This window comes from Leptinotarsa decemlineata, unplaced genomic scaffold (genome assembly GCF_025532065.1).
Source record: "Leptinotarsa decemlineata unplaced genomic scaffold, Ldec_3_MD MMD2_tig00002974_RagTag_RagTag, whole genome shotgun sequence".
NCBI lineage: Eukaryota > Metazoa > Arthropoda > Insecta > Coleoptera > Chrysomelidae > Leptinotarsa > Leptinotarsa decemlineata.
In genome coordinates, this window is record NW_027412578.1 from 4,922,107 (window position 1) to 4,944,875 (window position 22,769).

At 32.8% G+C, this 22,769-nt stretch overlaps 1 protein-coding gene across 1 annotated transcript in view; it reads left to right on the forward strand.

Moving 5' to 3' along the window:
* The window catches only part of Su(Tpl) (Suppressor of Triplolethal), an 86,135-nt gene extending 63,744 nt beyond the window's left edge, over window positions 1–22,391 (forward strand). The window contains exons 4-8 of the mRNA XM_023156533.2: window positions 3,322–3,609; window positions 8,920–9,221; window positions 12,344–12,806; window positions 14,944–15,115; window positions 16,078–22,391. Coding sequence (XP_023012301.2) covers window positions 3,322–3,609; window positions 8,920–9,221; window positions 12,344–12,806; window positions 14,944–15,115; window positions 16,078–16,236 — 1,384 coding nt within the window. The 3' untranslated portion in view covers window positions 16,237–22,391. The remainder of the gene's footprint in view (window positions 1–3,321; window positions 3,610–8,919; window positions 9,222–12,343; window positions 12,807–14,943; window positions 15,116–16,077) is intronic.
* Window positions 22,392–22,769: the final 378 nt, after the last annotated feature.

Sequence of the window (22,769 nt, forward strand, 5' to 3'; positions counted from 1 at the left end):
GAAATAGACTATAATAACATTGCTATAGCTTATTCCTCCAGAAATTCCTCCTCGAAATTTGATCCGTCGTCACTGGGGGCATCGGCACCTTCAACTTCATCGAAAAGACGCCGAAGATGTTCTTATTCTTTCTCATAATATATCTAAACTTTATTGAAATATATATTGTTCTTTCTGTTAACTAATACAAAATATTACCTTTGAAATCAATGGAAATTACAATTCAAAAGTACAAATCAAACAAATCAGATCCAAACGTTTAATAACTCGAAAAGTGTACCGCTATTTGGTTTCCAAAAGGTGAAAAGAGTACTCTACCACTGAAATATCCAAGAACTACTATTGAGCAGGTCTGTGAGAGTAAACGCGAGTTGTGGAAGGTTAGAAGTATTTAAAAAAAATATCTGGACTATTTACAGATCTCTGTAAAAACCCACACCCATATTAATCATACATAAACTTGGATAACATCTTTAAAATAGTATCGAATGTATTCAAAAATTGGTTATTATTGTTATATTGTTGGAGAACAGGCGACGACATCCTTCCTTATGTAAACGCCATCTGTGGGACCTACAGAGAACTTCGATCCGACCACAAATATCAATGATAAACAAGACTCTCAAAGCCTTTCACTTGGTTGACAGTGCAATTCGAACTAGAATTATTCAGATTAATTCCGTCATTAATTAGGTGTCGTTGTCTGCTTTCGTAAAAGACTTATTGACTTGTTCTCTACTGAAAATTGACTACTGTTTTCTTTGCTTCATAACCAGTCATGCTCTCTTGAAGAGATGCCGTAATAGGAAACAAAAATGATAACATTTTTTTAACTAATATTATAAAAAGTAAAGATTTGATTTTTTACTTGTAAGTAATGGATGAACTCAAAAACTACTTCCTGCGTGCGCTGCGAAAACTCTTGATGATATATTAAATAATGTTCTATATGTTTATAGTAAAAATTCCTCAAGGCTATTCGAGTCGAGTCGCTTTTTGTTTAAATTATTCGATCAAAACACTGTTAAAAAGATGACGACATTCATATCACGATATCAATCCTTTTCCAACTAAATAGTTTCATAATCACATAATCAATGATTATGTAGATGTAAATTTCTCTTTGAGTTATTCGAATCGAACGTTTCGACGGGTATAAAAATGCTAGAAGTAAGAAAAATACTATTGGAAAGCTATATTATCCAGAATTAACTACACGCTACTTTTTATCAAGATATCCCCCGGATCGGAATCTACTCGGCTTAATTAATTATTCTATGGCGAAATCTATTGTAAATATAAGAAATTCTGTAGTAATTGCAGTAATGATGAGACTTTTATAGTGACAGCCGAAAATACCTAAATTTGTTGATATTTTTAACGTGAAATTATGTTATTACAACTCTAAATATATCTATCTATCTATGTATCTAAATATATCTATCTATCTATCTAAACTGCAATCAACGTGAAGCCGGTCGGATCACTCGCCTTCAATACAGTGGTGATTCAGCATGTTGGTAAAAAGCTACAAAAAATACATCGTCGTCAAAGATTGAAGTTACAATACAGGGACAGGGTATGCGACATCAACTGGTATATCCGAAATAAGTATTTTCCTATCTTCTCTTGTTGTTTTGGTCTCTGACGAAGTAATGAAACTTGATACGACGTGAATATTGTTTCGAACAATCCAACCAATAATTGAAAAACGGCTTTTATTTATGTAATTCACAAGAAAATAACCCTTTACGATTTTGAATTCATAAAATTTCTCTGACTTTACTACTTGTTGTGTGAATACGTTATTTAACCCCCGTCAAATGTCAGGTACAACCCGTAATTTTTTAAATAGGAAGTATAGGCTTGTGACCAGTAAAATATTCTCTAGGGGGTTGGACAAAGCTGAGTTCGGACATTAATAGTGTAATATTTGTGACTTTCAGCATCGTTACGATTGGGGTACCTTGAGTCGTGGTGACTAATGGTATTTTGAAAAAAGGGGTTGATCTGATAATTTTGATAGGGTTTCTTCGGTTCATCAAACTACGTAACTTGGGACAGTTAAGATAATTATTATAAATTTTGTAACATATTGCGATTATTATGTATAACCTATTCTCTAAACTCGAGATTTCAAATTCTTTCCTGAGATCATTAGTTCTCACAGAATTATAATCTGGGTAGACTTTAAATGCCGTAGTAATCTATTTTGAATTTTTTCCAAGTTATTTTTATATATAAAATGATACCGATGCCAAACGGCTGCACAATATTCGAGTTTGGGTCTCACCAGAGCGTTATATATCCTAATGACTGTTTGGTAATTTCTAAAATGTTTACTTTGCCTCAAAACAAAACTTAAACTCCGTAAACCCTGAGGGACTACTATTTCAATGTGATTTTTGAATGACAGGGTTGAGTCATATCGTACCCCCAAATCTTTAACATTACTTACTCGTACCAACGTGATATTTTCCATTTCATATGCATACTCTATTTTATCTGTCTTTCTTGTGCAAGTCATTACAATACATTTTGACGTATCAAATGGTAACTTATTTTTCACACTCCATTGGTAAACATTTTCAATATCCTTTTGCAATTTACTCCAATCTTGAACACAATCTATTTTTCTATAAAATTTAAGGTCACCTGCAAAGAGTAAACAATTTGAATATTTAATTTCCGCTGATAGATCATTAATAAAAATGAGAAACAATAGAGGCCCCAGATTTGATCCTTGGGGCACTCCTGATTTTGACTGGTACTCATCTGAATAGTTGGTACCAAATTTCACTCTGAACGTTCTCTCATTTAAATATGATGCTAAAAAGTTCATAGTTCCTTTAGTAGCTCCACACAGAGAAACTTTATTTAATAATACATCGTGATTTACTTTGTCGAACGCTTTTTGGAAATCTAATTTAAGTTTAAAGTTCGTTAACTTCAAGTCTGACAAATGGTTAGATTAACGGAAGTGCATAAAATAACAGTTTTACAAATGATTGGTTACGGAGATAAAATCCGAACGCAACAGGAAGGAGCTCGCCTGTTTCATGGAAACTTCACAATAAATAGCATTAAACTGTCAAATGATCGTGAAACGTCATCAATTGCCGAATTTGGGCTTCGACTCTCTTTGTTTGATGTATCTAATGCAAGCTATCAACCTTCCTTGATTAAACATAAATGTTTCCTGTTTCGTTTTCTTTCACGTGTATTGATGAGCATGCGTGAAGATTCGTTGCCCCAAATATATTTATTTAATTTTACTATTTTGCATAATTTTTTGCGCTATTGAAGTAATATTGCTTTCAGCACAAGAGAAATCAAGCCCAACCAAACAGACATTGGAAGGAAAGTGAAAGTGAAACACACCAACAGAGCGCCGGTCCATCCAGCCCGCAAAGAGATGCCCTCGATGCGTGAAAGCCTTCTGAAGCAGCCGTCTTATCATTCGAACGCACCCTCCAAGCCCATCCCTCCAATTGTCCATTCTTCCACTAACGGATTATCCAACGGCCTAGGCAGTAACCATGTCAGTAGCTCACGACCACAACTCAACAGGAAGCCCTCTATTCCTGAAATTCCCAGGCGACCGCCGACGTAAGTGCAAGTTAAATCTAAAGTTACTCTCTTCAACTTGAGAGATCTTTACAAAGTACCTCAACCATATATATATGAGGGCCATAAAAAAATCGTTCAAAGTTTATTTAGTGCACTATTAACGATGAGATTGGAACCTTTGTGAAAGTTGAATAACTTTTTTCGAGATCAATTGCCCTAACACCAAACTGATATTTTTGCACTCGACGCGCGTTTCGCCAACAAAGTTAGCATCCTCAGGAGGAGAAAATTGATACCTAGTCTAGTCTGGTTAATCCTTATATACTAAAATTTGTTACCTGAGGTTTTATACCTGAAGTCCAATGTGGAATTTCTCGGTAATTAACTACCTGCAAGTTCTTAGTGATTATTATCTTCCTAACAGAAGATTAAAAAGCGGGCCAAACGGGATGGGTCCCTTATCGCCATTCATGCTGTTCTTACATTTTGCTATTTCTAGACTCTCACATGCATCGAGTAGCCTGGTGTCATGCACATGCTTAATCAGTTTCAGATTGTTTTCACCAATTTAGTGGTCCTTGTCTAGAGCATGTTGGACGACACTGGATTTCTCTATCCTTCCGTATTTCATGTGTGCACAATGCTCCTTGAAGCGGGTTTTAATCGCTCGTCGGCTCTGGCCGATGTATTTGCTGATGCAATCTTGACAACTGATTTCCTTAATCCCCGACCTTTCTGTGTTTTCTAGTCTATCTTTTGGATTACCAAGAAGCTGTTGCAATTTAAAAGAAGTTTTATATGCAACTTTCATATTTACTTTATCGAATATCTGTTGAAGCCCTCTCGTGTATTGGGGTTCATACGGGATTACTATAAACTTGTTATTACTCTCCTCTTTTTGAAAAGTCGAAGATTTACGAAGTGCTTCCCTAAACTTGCATTTTCTAATTATCTTGTCAACTATATCTGGGTTAAAACCGTTTGCTTCAGCTACATACCGAATCACTCTCTTTTCATTAATAATAATAATAATACTTTATTTCCGTGTAGACAATGTACATTGTATAGGAACAGAGTATAAGAAACATATAAGTTGAAACAACACCTTAAAACTAAAATAATACCCTACTTATCTGATCTAAAAAATTCATTCAATGAATAAAAACATTGTTCAATTAGAAAACTCTTTAAATTTCTCTCAAACATCACATAATTATGTTCTTCCCTTAAATGATCGGGCAGTTTGTCGAATATTTTTATTCCAATGTATTCTGGTGCAAATGAAGTTATTCTTAGTCTTGCATATGGCACATGAAATCTATTTTTTGTTCTAGTGTCATAGTGATGAACATTTTTATTCATTTTGAAATGTGTTTTGTTTTTAAATATGTAGCTGCATATTTCAAATATATAAACAGATGTGAGTGTTACGATGTGATAATTTTTGAAAATTTGTCTGCAAGATTCTCTCCTTGAGACATTCGCAATACACCGTATAATGCGTTTTTGAGCAATGAATACGTTATGAGTCATAGATGACCCACCCCAGAACCAGACACCATACCTCAGTCTTGAATCAACTTGAGCATAATAAATGCTCATTAGTTGAGTGGTAGTTAAAAAACTGTCTGCAGATTCATAAATAGAAATTTCATTGAATTAAGCTTAGAAATTAGATGCTGGCAATGAGCATTTCAGTTCAAGTTTTCATCAAGAAGAATACCCCGGAATTTAACACTTTTATTCGATTTTGAGTATGTCACATTATCAGCACTGAAACTGAAGTCTTCCATCCTATTTTGTCTATTATGAAAACGAATAATATTTGTTTTATCCGAATTAAAAAATAAATCATGATAATTGAAAAATTCTGATATATGTTCAACTGCAGAAGCACATTTGTCTTTCAATATTTCATCATCTGATGCCCAGATGATCATAGAAATGTCGTCGGCATAAGCTGTATAATGAACTTCAGAAACAACAGAGCCTATATTGTTTACATATAGAATAAAAAGGATTGGGCCCAGAATGGACCCTTGAGGTACTCCCATATCTACACTGAAAGGCTCAGAATTTATTCTCTGGATTTCATTTTTGACCGTACACTGGAGAGATACATATTGTCTCCTACCTTCAAGGAATAAGGATATCCAGTTGAGAGATGCACCTCTTAGTCCATATCTTTCCAATTTCAGTAAAAGTTTTTGATGATTGACGCAATCGAATGCCCGACTCAAATCACAGAATATCGCTGCCGGGCATTCACCTGCCTCAATGTATCTAATTACCTCATTATATAATGAAAAAATGGCAGTATTAGTTGAGTTTTCTGCACGAAAACCATGCTGCGTGTTTGTTAATATTTTGTGTAGAATCAAAAATGAAGTAAGTCGATCCAAAAATGCATATTCGAATATCTTTGATAGTCCATATGGTACTGTTACTGGACGATAATTTTCCATTAAGTTCGGGTTGTTTTTCTTGAAAATGGGAGTTACTTTTCCGATTTTCATTTCATGCGGAAAGACACCTTTTACAAATGACAGATTAATCAGATATGTTAATGGTTTTATTATGGTTGGAAGAATTCTTTTCCAAATGTAGATGGGAATATCATCTGCTCCAGAGGATTTCTTATTTTTTGTCGTACTTATCTTTCTTTAAAGGAAAAGTTATTAACCTGTGTACCAGAAATTGCAGTGCCGCCATTTTGTGTTGTGGACAATGATTCGAGTCATTAGGAATGTATCTGAAAGTGCCCGTGTCTTTCCTGTAAATGTCAAATTAAATTTCGTTCTGTTCATTCTTTATGACTAATACATCTAAAAACGGCAGGTATACAACCTCAGGTAACAAATTTTAGTATATAAGGATTAACCAGACTAGACTATCAATTTTTTTCTCCTGAGGATGCTAACTTTGTTGGCGAAACGCGCGTCGAGTGCAAAAATATCAGTTTGGTGTTAGGGTAATTGATTTCGAAAAAAAAGTTATTGCACTATTGTTTTAAACATTTCTTCCAAATGGTAATTCATCCAAATTTACACAATTTTATTTTGTTTATTTACAAATGCAAGAACACTTTGTATAACACCATTCATAAAACTACCTGTATGGATCAAGGAGGGAAATAACTTTCATGACAGTTAGCAAATGTCTTGTAATTAACTATTCAGATCAGATATTGTAGGTCTGTCATGTTTCGAGAATAATCAACTTATACAGTACGTTGGCTAGAATGACATTTTAAAAGTTGATGTGTCATATAGAAGAACATTCCACGTTAGAGATCCAGAGTCCGCTGAAGCAAATTTGTTGAACTGTTTTTTAGCGTTCTTTTTTCAAGTTGGATCAGATCTGAAAAAATTCTCTTCAAGAGTACTCAAGGATTGCAGTCTTCTTTATCATAGTCATATTTGGGTTAAAGGATGAACCTCCCATTAACAAACTTTCCAAATGTTCGAGCTCCGTTTTGAGTACCTGGGTGTATTAAAAAAATCTTTATAAGGAATCTGAAAGGTCAGCCATAGAGATAAGGTTAGATCCATTCAATTACTTACAATAGCCATATTTTTTAGCTTAATAATTCATTTCATTCATAAGATTACCTTTTGATTATCCAAACACAACATGTTTAGATAGATATGCTTTCAATGTCATAAGCAAATACATCTTATTGACAAACATTTTTCTTCTGAAATGTAATGTATAACTATATAATATTGAGAAATATTACATACATATGTTTGATAAAAGGTAAGCTTGTACTGGAGTAAAAATAAAATTGAGTAAGTAAGTGACATGTATGAAAAATACTACAAAGAGAAAAAAATACATATATGCAGATTATGTGTCAAAATTATACTCAAAAAATTCGTCTAATGTATAGTAAGCCTTTTTGACAAGAATGGCCTTCAAGTTTCTTCTGAAAGATAGTAATGTGACATTCTGTTCAACTTTTAGGTATAGTCTATACAAAGTCAATCCAAACAGCTAAATAAAAGACTTTTGTACCCGGTCTGATACATTTACTACTTAATACCATGTAAAACCTCCCACATAAAAATAATGATTAGACCTCGTAAATTATACAGTGCGCCCGTGCCATACAAAGAAACTGCCGACGTTCGGTAACTATTTAGTTGTTATGCCATTCGAATTGACTTTGTATAGGTATAGACTATTACTTGTACATTTTTAGTCCATTATATATAATTGAATTCTTGATTTGACTACTTGTTGGGATAGGAACTTCTAATTGGCAAGCCTGTCTAGTATTGTGGTGAGGCTGAGAATTAAAGGTACCTTTGTTATTTTTTATAAGGCATAGTGATTCAAGAACAAACAATTAAGTCACGATTAAAATTCCATGCCTTGTTAACAGCACCAACACCAAACACTGTTGTTTCGACCCGCCATAAGTTTCATCAGTGGTGTTAGGTTGAACCACAAATGCTTTGCTGGACTCTACTGTATTTAAAGAACAATCCTAATTCAATAGCTGACAGCTTTCAATATTCCTCTTCCTATCCTGTCAACAGCACAAATTATAATAGGAAAAAATATTTCAATCATCTCCCCCTTTCAATCAGAAAGTTAACCTGCTAACAGTTTCGAAAAAGAGTAAAAACTTCGCTAGATAAAGCTTATTATAGTACTGAGGAATTTCTTTCGGTTGACTTTGCAACTTATAAAAAATTTTATTACGGACTTATACCATAGACTTTTTGAAGTGTGCTTGAGCAATATTGATATCTTGTTTTAATTCTTGACCTGTGTTTTAATGTTTCAGATTGTTTTAGTTCTTAAGCCTGCTTTGTCAACAAAACCTAAACTTTTATGACAACAAAGCATTTCTGACTCTGGCTACATTTATCTTTGATATTCGGGGATTGAGTCTTTGTCGATCCCATAGATGGCGTCTTCGTGAGGGGAGATGTCATCGCCCTTATTCACATGAGATTACCATTCAAATTTTAAAAATTTCAAGTTTAATGTGCATGTATACGATCCGAACTATTATCAAAACTGTTGTTCTACTAGGAATAGAATGACTAATGTTTTGTGCTGTAATTTGAATGAACTCTTTTAACCGCAGAGTATTTTCCTGAATTGTGAATTTATTTTACTTAAATCTGTTATTTCAAAGCGGAGAACAACAAAAAACTGTTGAGTAGCGTTTTTTTCTCTTTGTATGCTGTATGCATTTTCACGATTAGGAGAACTATTTTTCATGGTCTTTCCGCCGAGAGAAATATACATAACAAATTTGAGATCTTGAAATTTCACTGTTTTCAAGCCAGTTGGAACTGTTTCCGGCATTCACGTAATTTCATTTATTTTTAGGCGTAAACCACAACCCCAAACGTTAACTCCGCCGGGAGGTAGCGATGGCAGCTCAGGTAGCGGCCAGTCGCCTACAAGCACCCATCCCGGCTCACCGCCTTTGATAACTTCTTCCAAACGTCCGGGTTTCCACGATGGACCGGACGGTTTTCCATACAAACGCCAGCGAATCGCCCACACTAACAAACAAGTCGACCAGACGTACCAGTCGCCCTTCGAAAACAACAGTCAACGAAGGCCCGTCACAGATTCACGCGATGCGAGCAACATGAATCCGAGGAGTAGGGAATCTCCTGCAGGAGGTGAGTGTACAAGAAAAGTAATGTTTTGTTTAAAAATGGTACAACTTATCTAGATACACTTCTGTAACTTTTCCATCTATTACCTTTTTAAAATTATATTTCCAATTATATTCAATGGAGCCGGACTCTTTACCTTTGATCCAACCCCATGCTATAATATTGAAGTTAATACGAGAGTATATCATGGATAGATATTTAGATAGATAGATAGCTTCTAATCGTAAAGATTTTGCACACGTCCAGAATGTGGTTACGTACATTTCAATTAAAATAAATCAAACAAGACAGAAGTACGGAATATAAACAAATTATGGTCAAATTGTCAAAATAAAAAAAATCAAATTCCGTTCAGTAACAACCCAGATCAGCATTAAAAATCGATTGAGTAATAACTTTCCTGTTTAATTTTGGTTTTGTATTTATTATAAAATAACCTCTCCAAATGTAAATGGAGCTTATAGTATCTAGGTGCCTAATAATTTACAGAATAATGACTTTCGTTAATCGTGCATTTTTTGTGTGAATGTGAATGGTGAATGTCACTATACATTTCAAATATGTGTTGCCTATCATGCATCCATAATAATCATTGAAAAATATATAAAGAGGGGTAAATCTTGAAATCTGTTCTACAACTAAGGCCATTTATTATTCTAAGGGTGCCTAATATAGGCACCCATACAGGTTTCATCATTTGCAACAGCCCGTAATATACAAAAATACTGATGAGGCCATATTCAATCTACTATTTGATGTTTATACTGAAATCAATGATGGTGAGGCAGTGTTTTATGATTCTCCAAATACTTGATTGTGTTAATTGTGGAATACTGTTGTGGAAGCTGAACTACTATGGCTTTAAGAGACTTTGACATCAGTGGATTGAGTCGTACTTAAATACTTACGTATTTAACTACTTGAATACACCCTGTAAATTAGAGATGTTTGGAATTATCCCTATATCAATATTTAGTTTCTTGTCCAGTCATTATTTTGGTTTGGGTAGCATAGTCTTTATTTTTTTTTGTATCTGTCCCATTTCTTTGTGGATTCAACGTCATCACTGAATACACTGATTTCAGACATTTAACTGCTTGTTGATGAGGGGACAGTGAATTTGTGTCTATAAAACTTTTTTTTGCGGAGTAATATTTTCTCAATCAAGTAAACTTCATCAGTCATCAGATATTTTTATTTAAGTTTCTCTTCACAGCAAGTTTTTGCTCTAAGTGCACAAGCATTATGGTAAACTGCATCACATTCCATAAGTACACTATATTTTTCAATTCAATTCAAAATATACTTTATTGTCTGAAGAATAAATTCTTTTTGACAAAGCCTTGTGCGAAATATAAATAACATATAAATGAAATCACAAAAGTATCACAAAAGTAATATCACTTACTAATACAAACGTTCAGGATATAAGAACATGGTCAATAAAATTAAATAAATCAACTTGAAACTAAATTGAATCAAATCAATAAAATACCGTAGATATTACAGTTAGTCCTACTCAATTAAAATTATCGTCGTAGAATTCTGCTAAGCTATAATAAGGTCTCACAGAAAGCAAGTCTTTCAACTCTTTGAGACCGTTGAAATCAATGGAATCTTTAACTAGGGTTGAAGAAAGCAGCGGTAATTTGAAGCTGAATCTTTGATAATAATAATAATAATAATCTTTATTTAAAAAATATGCCGACTATTACAGCTTGTACACAGACAACGTAGAATGAAATAATGTCAAAAAAAAAAAAAGACTACATATACTCATAAATATATACATTTCTATAATTCGATTTGGTCTAAAAAGTCACTAACACTATATGGTTCTAAATCTATTAAGTATTTTTTTATTTCATTCTTAGATTTTTTATGCTCCTCAAATCTTTGATTCGATTAGGAAATTTATTGTATTGCTTCATTGACATGTAATGAGGAGTTTTTTCTGTTATGGTTAACCTATGTATAGGGAGCACGAAATCATTTCTTCTTGTTCCATAGGAATGTTGATTAATATTGTTAACGAACAAATGCCTATTTTTTAATACAAACATTAAGCATTCGTAAATATAAAGAGCATATATCGTCATTATCCCGTTATTCTTGAAGACATTTCTACACGATTGATTATACTTCAAATTACTCATCATTCTGATTGCTCTTTTCTGAATTATAAATATTTTATTTTTATTACTATTGCTTCCCCAAAATATGATTCCATATCTAGTTACAGACTCAAAATTGGAGAAATATAAAATTTTTACCGATTCTTTGTTGAGATATTTGTGAACCACCCTTAGTCCATACGAAATTTTGCTCAATTTGTTAGCTGTATAATCAATCTGTTTGGTGTCTTCTGAATATTTTATAGTTGTTTTCAATATTCAAAGTTTGAGGTCGTTCTATCTGTAATTGATTAGTTGTAAAAAGTATAAGAATAGTTTTAGATTCATTCAAAATTAACTTATTCCTAGTGAACTATTCTTTTGTATCATTAAACGTTTCCATACTTGTTTTTACTACTTCAGGGTATGTTTCACGGCCTATTAATGAATTAGGGTCATCAGCAAAGACTGTAATTGAATTATGTGTGTTTGAATGATAACATAAATCGTTTATGTAGATAATAAATAACAAGGGGCCCGCAATGCTTCCTTGGGGTATTCCTACTTTCACTGCCGCATTCTCAGATTTGTATGTTCGACCATGTTTGTTAATAGTTACTATTTGTTGGCTATCTGTTAGGTAAGATTCAATACATTTCAGTGAGTTTGATACATTGGCTCGTCCAAGTTGTTAAACAAGTTCCTATTTTTGAAGAGAAGGCAGATTGTCTCATGTATAAATAAAGAGACCACAGTTAGGATTCTGTTAGAGGCAAAAAGAGGCTGACAAGAGTCCCTAGGCTTGGATTTGCATATGCATCGTATTGGGCGTTTTTGTATCAGTATTACTGATTGAAGGCATGTGGTAGAACACGTTTATTAGAACTATAGTTGCCACTCGCGGCCATCTTGATTCACGTTTAATACACACACAAACACCGAATTATATAATTCGATACTTTTGAATAAAGAATGTACCGTTCTTTGGATGATGAAGTTTCCTTCTTTCAGTGTATGCCCCTGTGAATAGCTACTCGAACGGAATGCTCAACGACAAGCCCAATTCTAGTGATGACGACGACGACGATGATGACGACGATATCGCCGGCAAAAAATCTACATGTGATAGTCATAGTTCTGAACTAAGCCAAGAAAAGACAATTGTCGATAGACGTAGTATTTCTCCCGGCGCTCCAGTCGTCAACAAGTCGAGCCAGGAGCAGCAGAGAGAGAGGTCTACTGAGCGGCAGAACGGATATATGAATCAAATAGCCACCAACAGAGTGAGGCGACAAGCTGTCGAAAAGGAAGTAGAGAAGGAGAGGAATGTAATATATAATAAAGTCACTTCTTCTACTGAGAATAGGATAGTTAGGGTTAGCCCAGATAGTCAAACTGATAGTATACCACCTGCGGATTTGGATCCGCCTCTCAGCACCGAGAAGGAGAACGAAGAGTTTCCTGATTACGAGAAGTAAGTGTTTTTTTTAATTCTGAAAGCGAAAGTCATTTTTATGATCAGCGGTTAGCTGTCTCTAACACGTTTAGCGCCGATGTTCACCAGTGGACAATGCCGAATTTTTCCCCAGAGACCTTTCTTTTTCAGTATTCTTGTTGAAATTTTATTCTCCTGATTATTCAATTTTATTATTGTTGTTTTCCAGTGAAAACTGTGTTTTTTCGATATTTTTTTATCTGTGATCACCAGTGGACAGGTGTTCCCAAAAGGTAAATTAAATTTGCTGTTGCGACGTGGATGAACACCAATGAATTGATGGATGTAGCCGTTCTATGTGGTAGGAAATCATAATTACAACTTTTATTTGTGACTAACGTTACTGCAGTTTAATCCTATACGGACATTTTCAAACTTAAACATAGTTTATTGTATAAGTTTGAAAATGTCCGTATAGGACAAAACTGCCGTAACGTTAGTTACAAATAAAAGTGGTAAAAAACAGAAATTTTCATTTCTCTTTTCTTGAATGAACACCCTTAGATACAGTTAGCCTTTTTTTTGTTTACACTCGCGGACCTGCTTTTTATGTTAGTTTCCCGTTTTTCGAACTTTCTGATCTTTCCAATACCTTTTAAACCATCAGTTCTTCCGCTATCCCACACACCGTCTAATCTGTCGTCCACTTATTGAATACTCGCACCCACTGTTTCTCAATATCAAACAAAGTGCCTTGAAAAGTATTGGAAACAACGGCTATAAGGAAAATAACAAGATTAAGGCATCCTAATAACCCCAAACACAACCCTCCAAACCCTCTGCTGTACTAGCTCACTGGTATTATCCCTATCAAGGAAAGACTACCGTCACTCACTCAGAAGTTTGATAAAAAAGATGACAATATAGAAATCATGTGTGACATGTATGCTGTGACAAGAAACCCCCATGCAAGAGTACATCGACACCCAACACTGTTAGAAAAGTTAAAGTTATCAATGAAATTGTTTTGTTTGTTCATTTTTATATCCATAGAGTATTTTTTTATGTTGTTATTGTAACAAAACTGCTTTGTTATTTCAAAGCAGTTTTGTTACATGGGCGGAAGGACTTCGGTCGATAGCCAGATGAGTAAAATTGTAATTTTGTTCAATAAATTACAATCATTATTACTATTGAACAGCATCAATCATTATATACGACGACCCCCCGTAGAATTAATATTTATTGAGCTACAAAAAACACATGACATTGAAACGGACAAAACTTTCGAAACAACCTAATAAGTAAAAATTAATTATTTATTGAATAACAAAACATTTTTGGAACATAAAAGGTGAAAACTGAATGAAAATATGAGATCACAATGCTGAAATGATTTCCTGTACGATTTTAGAATTCATATTCTTACATTGACATGATATTGTTTCTAAGAAAGTGATAAGAAAAAGAACTTGGGTTTGTTTTACTTATTGAACTTTTCATAGAAGTCTGTTGGATTGTTGGTTACTTGGATTGAATTTTTTCATGATATTGAAAAATAATTTCATCAATTACTTCAGTGAAATCAAAATGAGTCTGAAGATTGAATGAAGAAGAAATGCAATGTACTGAGAAAATGATATTTCAAATAAATTTGAAACATTCACCTCTCTCAATGTTCAGATCTGCTAGAAAACTACTTCCTCTGCTAATGCCACGATTGACATTGAAATTTATTCGATAGACATTCGTGCAAGCTTCCTCACAGAGGTACTAGCCGGGAAAGTAGTTGTTTTCTGGCAGGAGTTAAGCTACAGTACAAAATCTTTAAATATGAAAACAGTATTGGAATACAAAAACAATTGAAAATACAGCTGAATTTGAAATTCTGAAAACCAATTCCAACATACATACATGTTTCTTGCATCACACAATTGAAAGAATGTCTGAAACTAATTTTAACATATATATATATATATATATGTTGATTACAGCCAACAATTTAAGTACAAGCTGAACTTGTTCAATATTATGCAAACAGTACTTTATAAAACATATTTTGTTTGTGATACCCAATGTAGAATTCAGTTGTTATTACTTTACACTATTTTATAATTTTATACAATATTTTTTGAATGTGATAACAATTGATAACCCAGGTTTTATTCAATTCTAGGCAATATGTTACCATTAGAGACCTTGAACAGCGAAGGAAGTATAAAAACGATTACATTGCAGACTACAATGAATATCGAGTTTTGCACGCAGGGTTGGAAAAGGTTTCTGACATATTTTGTCATTTAGGAGAACTCCTGAAAAAAGAAAATGAGAAGAGTTCTAAATATAAAGTGAGTAAACATTTCTACACTATTTACTGCCAATTAAGAATCTTTCGTTGAAGATGACAGGATATTATACCTTTATTGCACTATATTTAATTATTATATTTTATTTATTTTTCTGTTCCTTCCATTTCAATTTATTTCACCTCATTGGATTTTTTGTTGCATTAGATTGCTATTCTTTTAGTTTTCAATGTTGACCTTCCAAATACTCGGATTTTTTGTTTATTTAAAAGATCCGTATATTTTTCTTCACCTTCAGTAAATTCGTCTCTAATAATTTCAGTTATTCAATGTTTGTAAACGTTTTATTAGGTCGACTTGAAGAATTTTTTCTTTTCATCTTCAGTATAGAATAAACACACAGATTATGTTTTACTTTTTTTTCAACTAGACATTTTATGATCAATAAAAACACTCACTTCTACTGTGAGTATAATCAAAGAAGTTCCAAGCCAATTATCAAATATTGTAGTATTGGATTTTCCCAGTGAATGAGAGTCATAGTTAAAGCCTTTGAAGGTCACATAGTATTGCAAAAATATGGTTTTTCTTTCAGTGATGTTCTATTTTGCTTTCAACTTCTATTAATGTTGCTCTATATTCACAAGTATATATCACGACACAGCAGAATAAATATTTATTGAGATATGAAGCTACAAAAGCACATGACATTAAAAGGAATGTAAATTTCAATCTCAAATTAAAAATGGCTCTGTGTAATGTTTCGCAAAATGGAATATTTAAATTGTGGTAGATATCGGAGTTGAAAATGGTTTATGTAATATATTTTTATAGAGCGACTGAATTAATTATTTGTTGATAATGACCCTGAAAAATATATTTCAAATTGTCTATTAATTGGTTCCGGGTTGAGCTAGGATATTTTAGCAGTTCATGGCAATTCTGGCCGACAATTTAAATATCTTCTTTACTGTTTTCATCAACCAGTACTCAATTTTTTGCAGGCCATAAAAAAACAGATAGTGAAAGAATACCGGGAGAAGAAAAAGGACTTTGAACATCAAAAAGCAAAACGCAGGTTCTATTACCTGCACGCTAAGCTGTCTCATATCAAAAAACTAGTTTCGGATTTCGATCAGGAAATGGTGGACTTGCAGTACTGACGCTGGGCAAAGGCCGGCGGCCACAGCCCTACTGCCTTTCGACGGACATATGCCATCAGGACATCACGAAATGTATAAAGAAAATTTTTCCCTTGTCTAATTTACGGTGAAGAAAGTCGAGTTTACTGATGTATATTTGAGAAAGTCTGGCAGTTTTTGTTGCTTTCGATGAGCCCCTCGACGCGTCCAAAATCTCATAGTGTGAATCTGCGTAGAATGGTAATTGAAATGGCTATCTGTGATAGGTTATCGTGTTGCAATGTAGAAGCCGATTAAGAACGAAATGTTGCGAAGCGAAAGAAATTCAAAATGAAATAGCTGAAAATGTCAGACATAATTAATTTTTCGTTCAGTTTGTTGACTGGACGTGAAGCTTTGATCAGATTCCCAATATAATTTCATATATAGTATGATGAGTTGAGAGATGTGCTGCAGGGGCAGCATACATATTATTGAAATTCGTTTTTAGCTGTGGGCGGTAGTTCGGAGGTTGTTTTTTGTGGAGGGAATTTTTTCATAGTTTTTGAGCAAGTGAAGGCAATGGATAATTGTCAGTTAGATCAGACAATTGACAGTTTAAATTGTCTAATATAAATGACAATTCCAACTACTGTTGATAATTATAAAAATAGTCTGAGGCCCTTTATATCAAGTGAAATGTATCACAAAAAATATCGCACACTGTACGATCATTGGTTGATCGTAGTCACAAATATTTGTCATCAAGTAAGATTCAATTTCTGTAACTGTGGATTTATGAATTTATGAAAATTATACCTTATTATGATTGGAAGACTTAAAAGTACTAGACTATAGATAATTTGTATCAAGACATGAATAGTTATACACTTGAATTTTTTAAAATTTTACAGTTTTCCATCCATTTTCCATCCATTACAGAGTTGTTTATTTTAATATCAGTAGGCTTTTCAAATTTAGACCCATTTTGAACAGCATGACAGTTTCTTCAATCTCATTTGAAAACAAACCTTTTTCATTTTCATTCCTTACCAAGAATTCAATATTATCAGTGTGTGAGATTAAGTATGAGAGATTGAGAAAATGATTCTAATTTAAAAATATATAAAACTAGGGAGGTGCTGAAGCGCCAAAAAGTATGTTTTTAAATGAAATCAACCATAATTCATAGTTGAACTGTCAATTATAGGTTGTCAGCAGTTCAAACTGTTGATTATAAAAAAGTACTTTGTAGCCCTTCAACTCATTCTAACAACACCTATTTTTTTAATAAAAGCATTCATGTACTCTAATGAAAAAAGTTATTTCAATATAGATAAAAAACAAGGTATATAAAACCATAACTGAAATTTTTCAATATTAAAAAAATATTTGAAATCGGGTTATTTACTACTTTATAGTGATTGAAATTTTCTTACTTTGAAGTCAAATATAACGTAAGTAAATGCACTCTTTTTAAAAGTCGATGATTATTCCCAATTGATCTTATTTCTGTCTGTACTCTTTTGAAAAAATGATGCTCAAAAAATCGAATCATCAGTTTGGAATATATTATGAAGGTCGGAAGTCTCGCCAATAAAAATTTTAAATGCTGATTAGTACAGCGATTCTATTTTATATACTAATATATTTGTAAAATATACTTTTTTGTTGTCAGAGTTTGTAATTTTTTTATAAAGATGGAGAAGTAAAAAGCCAAAACATTTTTTTCCAATAATCAATAACTTATAATAATATTACTAGTCATAGCAACATACAAAAATATTATGTTGCTCCAAATTATAGCCCATTTTCGAAGCATAAATTTTGAAGATATTCAATTTCTGAGTTTGTATCTGCTCTAGAAATCATTTTAGGTATTTTGTAAAACGGGCACTGTTTCATACTAAACGTCTACTGGATTTTTATTGCTATTAACAATTTTTATTCTTGACTGGGAGAGACCATTGACATCCGCACTTATACAAGCTATGTCACAGATCTTTTAAGTTCGTTTGTTTTTCACTCGTCCTTGATGGGCAAGACTTTCAGGACAGCACATTCTATTACAATTTTCTGGTTTAGTCAAAAGACAACCAACCTACATCAACTTACTCTGAAATACTCAAGTTGTACCATGCATTATGATACACTACTGGTTCCATCAGTTGCATATGTTGTTTAAGTTCGATGAGTCCATTAATTTAATATTAACTCTACATCCAACTTCATTTCTCGCGTGTGTCAAAGCTTTCAAAATGGATGTATAGGTATCTTCCAGTTTTTTATACTTTCCAACGATAGCCACCGTTATTCCATACTTCGATTGAGTTATTATTTTTTCTAGATCTATCCATGGTTTCATATATTTCTCTATCGTTGGTAGGGGAAATATTCCCTTATGAATTTTTTTGTACATCAAAATTTAGTAGGTTGAATTTTCAGGTTATTTGTGTTCCCAATTTGGAATCGATATACAAAGTGCCCTTTATGAAAAATCACGCAATAGCCAAGTAGTTAAGTTAGTGAATGCTCACTTAAATACATCTATCCATATATTCTATATCGGTAGTCAGGGAAATGTTCCCTTACTATCGATAGAGAAATATATGAAACCCCGGATAGAAGTATCTAAGTGAGCGTTTTAATTGCTCACTTAGTCACTTGCTATTTCGTGGTTTTCCATGTGAACGGGCACTTTGTATATCGACTCCAAATCGGGAACACCAATAACCTGGAAATTCAACCTTCTAAATTTTGATGCACAAAAAAATTCGTAAGCAATCCCGAATAACTTCGTTTTTGAAACACAATCATTTTAACGCAGGGCGTTTACATGAATTTATATTAAAAATATTTATGTGGTGAAATTGGCCGATACTTGATGAAAATCCACAATTCCACATTCATCACAACGATACGAGAATCAAAAACTAGTTCCATGTGCCGATTGCTAAATTAAAAGAGGCTTTTTTCTGGGCCAGACTACATTGGTCTAAAAATTTACAATAATCTTTCAGAATGTGTAGAGGCTTCAAAGCAATTGTATAATTTAAAACGAAACACTGAAAACATGTCTGTTGGAAAATTTTTATCATACACTATCAGAATTTTTTACTAATCATTAGATCTATTCTTCTTATTTCAATATCGCCTCATTTAATTTTTGTAATCAACTTTTACTATCTTTATTTTATTATGATGACAGTGTCCATTGTACAGTGAAACACTTCTTGCGGTTTTGTGAACTGTTTAATGAAAATCTCAAAAAAATCACTTGAAACCCTATAGATAGAAACAATCCAAATATACATGTGTACTAGAGCAAATGCTGTTTGTAGTTCATAAAAAATGTGTATCGAAGTACCAGAAAAGTGAGAAACATAAAATTTGTAGATATCTTATGATTGAAACAAAAGGGGTATATTTGCAAGACAGATCAGTATTTGGGAAAGAAAGGTCATTGGCTTTCTACTTCACCATAAGATTTAAAATGGACTCTAAAAGATGTGCAGATCATGCATAGTAGTTACTTCCAGATACAAACTGGAAAAAGGCCCATTTTCTGTTCAAGTTTCGGGAATGTTTTTTTCTTCCAGTTTGTATGTGGAAGTATTATTGGGTTGTAGAACCTAGTCCTGGCTTATTTTTTATTAATGTTGCAGTAAAACACTGCCAAATAAATTTAGGCTTACATTTGAATAATATTAGGTCTGATGATAGCTTCACAGTATTATGGTCAATTATAATTAATTTTTGTGGAAGACAACCGGAAGCTGTTTCAATTTGAATATTCGAGCTAACATTTTGCTTCAATATGTCTCAAATCGGCGACGAATCCTAGAGTTCAACATTCCTTAGAAATGCAGAAATACTAATAGAGGTAAAAAACTGAAATAAAGGGAAAGTGTAGATAATGTTGTTATAAATTATTCTGCAATAGGTTGTATTGCAATGAACCACGAAGTATTGAATGTTACACAACAGTTACTAGAGTATTTTTATCACATGGAATCTTACCAGTATTGAAATAATATTTATTTTTGTCACGAAGTTTTTTATTTCCATTTCATAGTTTCAGAACGTTGTAAGGAAATTATTTTCAGAAAATATATTGAAAAAACTTTACAACTTGATTTGATGTAGAAACGATTTTGATTTGTTATCAATTTTGAATATTTTTTTGAAGGCAAACTTTTGAAATTGATTATACACCGATTGAAAAACTCAAATGTAAATAGATGAGAAGAATAAATTTCAAATACAAATCTTGTTAGTTTCAAATGAGAGTTATTCAGTTTTCAGTAATGGCCCTCGAAAGTCATGAGGTTGGCAAAACTTTTTGGTCCTCATTATTTCAGGCATAAATATATAAGGTACAAGGTGTGTACAATTTGTAACTAGATGAAGATTGAAAAAACGAATATCAGTATCTAATTCAATGTTTAAAAAATCATTGCGGTATTTTCAACCATTTTGAAATCATCACCAGTTCATATCTTGATACTATTAGCCTGAGACCAAATGACAAATTTGGAGAATATATTCTAAGAAAATTCAGATCGAAAAAATAAATACTTTAACGTGGTTATTTTGTTTCTGCTCATCATATATTTATAATAAACTAAATAGATGACTTGTATGTATATTATTAATATATATTTTAAGTTTTTGTTCCATTTGCTGTGTTATATTATGGGTTACATTTCATTTCATTAAAAGGCAATAAAGACCTTAAATGTAGCAAAAGCTTAAAATATTATTTTTATACAGATGAATCCTTGAAAAAATCGTAAATTTTAAAAATGTGTACAAGAGACGCACATATTTCTAATTTTGGAGCCGAAAGACTCGATACAATATACTTCAATTGAGGAGGGAAATATGTTATGGCATGCCGTTAAATCTAAATATTTTCTTTTTATTTTAAAGTCTTGGTGACTACCTTCTCCAAAATAATTCATCTTTCTGAGATTATTGATCATCTTGTATTTTGAGTGAATATCTCAACGTTGAATGAAAGTGATCAGATCCTCAAGAGTCTTTATCCATTTCGTTCTTCCGTGATTGATTCCTTCCTAGTTAGTATAGCTATTGTATAGCGAAACACGTGTTGCGTCTACTGAAAATCTTGAACAATTCAAGAGTTTTTGTACTCGTGAAGATCCCAACCACTCGTGTCAGTTAAATGTTGAGAAATTCACTGGAAATAAACGATTGGCCAGTGCCGTGAGGCGATAAATATAATGGAACTCTCAGTTTATTACCTTCTCCAAATTTGTCGGGAGCTCTTGGATTATATTGGAATCGGATTGACCTAAGATTTACATCACCACTAATGTATAGTTTCATTTTTCTGTAATTATTTTCCTGTATTGTTGGCTCCTTTGACCTATTCTAGAAAAATTGAAATTTCTGTGTTAGGATTTGAAACTGCATACATAACGATGAAAGTGAAAAATAAAAAATAAGTCTTCGCAAAATCAATTCCTCCAACGACCAACTTTTAGACTGATTATTAATCGCATTCTTGTTTTTTTCTCAAGATATTTTTTTAAGTGTATGAGTAAACGTTGTCCTCTCTCCCAAATATTCTCGTTTCTGGTGTAATCAATTTATCACTTCTGTCATATCGAAAGTGCAATAGTTTCAGTTTCAAAGCACCTGCAATGTACTAAATAACATTTCACATTACCAGCTACCGTCTCTGTAGTGAATCTTTCAGTATTCGAGCGCAAAAACTGTCACAATCATCAAGGTAACTGAAAAATTTATGTTGAAGTTATATCAGTTGAAGTTTCGCCCAAATCGTTATGAATTGAAAAAATGTTGTAATCCCTTATTTTTTTGTTGATAATTGTTAGTTATTAAATTTGACGGCACTCTATTTGGTGTGCCGCTATGGCTATTGGACTTTTTTAAATAATGTTTTATTGATTATTGAGTTTTAGTTTGTACATACTGTATATTTTCGGTTGACATTTAATTTTTTTGTGAAACTTCTCCACAGAAGCGAAATGCTAGTATAACATGTTAATTTTTTTTAATTGAAATTTTCTGCGGCTCATGCATTTTGCTTGAAATACTTTTTAAATCCATAGCAATACAATTCAAAGTAGTGATGTAAAATTTTTGGAATTGAGTATGAATATTAATATATATTATGCCTGAACATTATATGATATTGTGCAATTGAACCTCTGTTTTGACCATTTCCCATTTCCACCATAAAATCCTTATCATCGGATACAAATCATCTTGAGCTGATGCTTGAGAGAATGGATTTTTTAAATTTCATTTTCATCCTTTCTGAGAAGTATACGTTCAGCTCTTTCCTGATAGGAACATATGTCAGCATACAAAACACCAAACCGTTGTACAGTGCATCACAAATAATAATAAGTAATAATAAACCATTAATCTCTAACAGGTATCTATCATCCAAGCAACCTTGCTGGAAGTTCTTTATTTTGTTCTCTTTATTTCTATATTCATGAAGCGAGCCAAAGGTCTCCAAAATGAAAATTTTGTAACCTTTCACTAGAAATCATTGGAGATTACTTTATAGTTTTGTC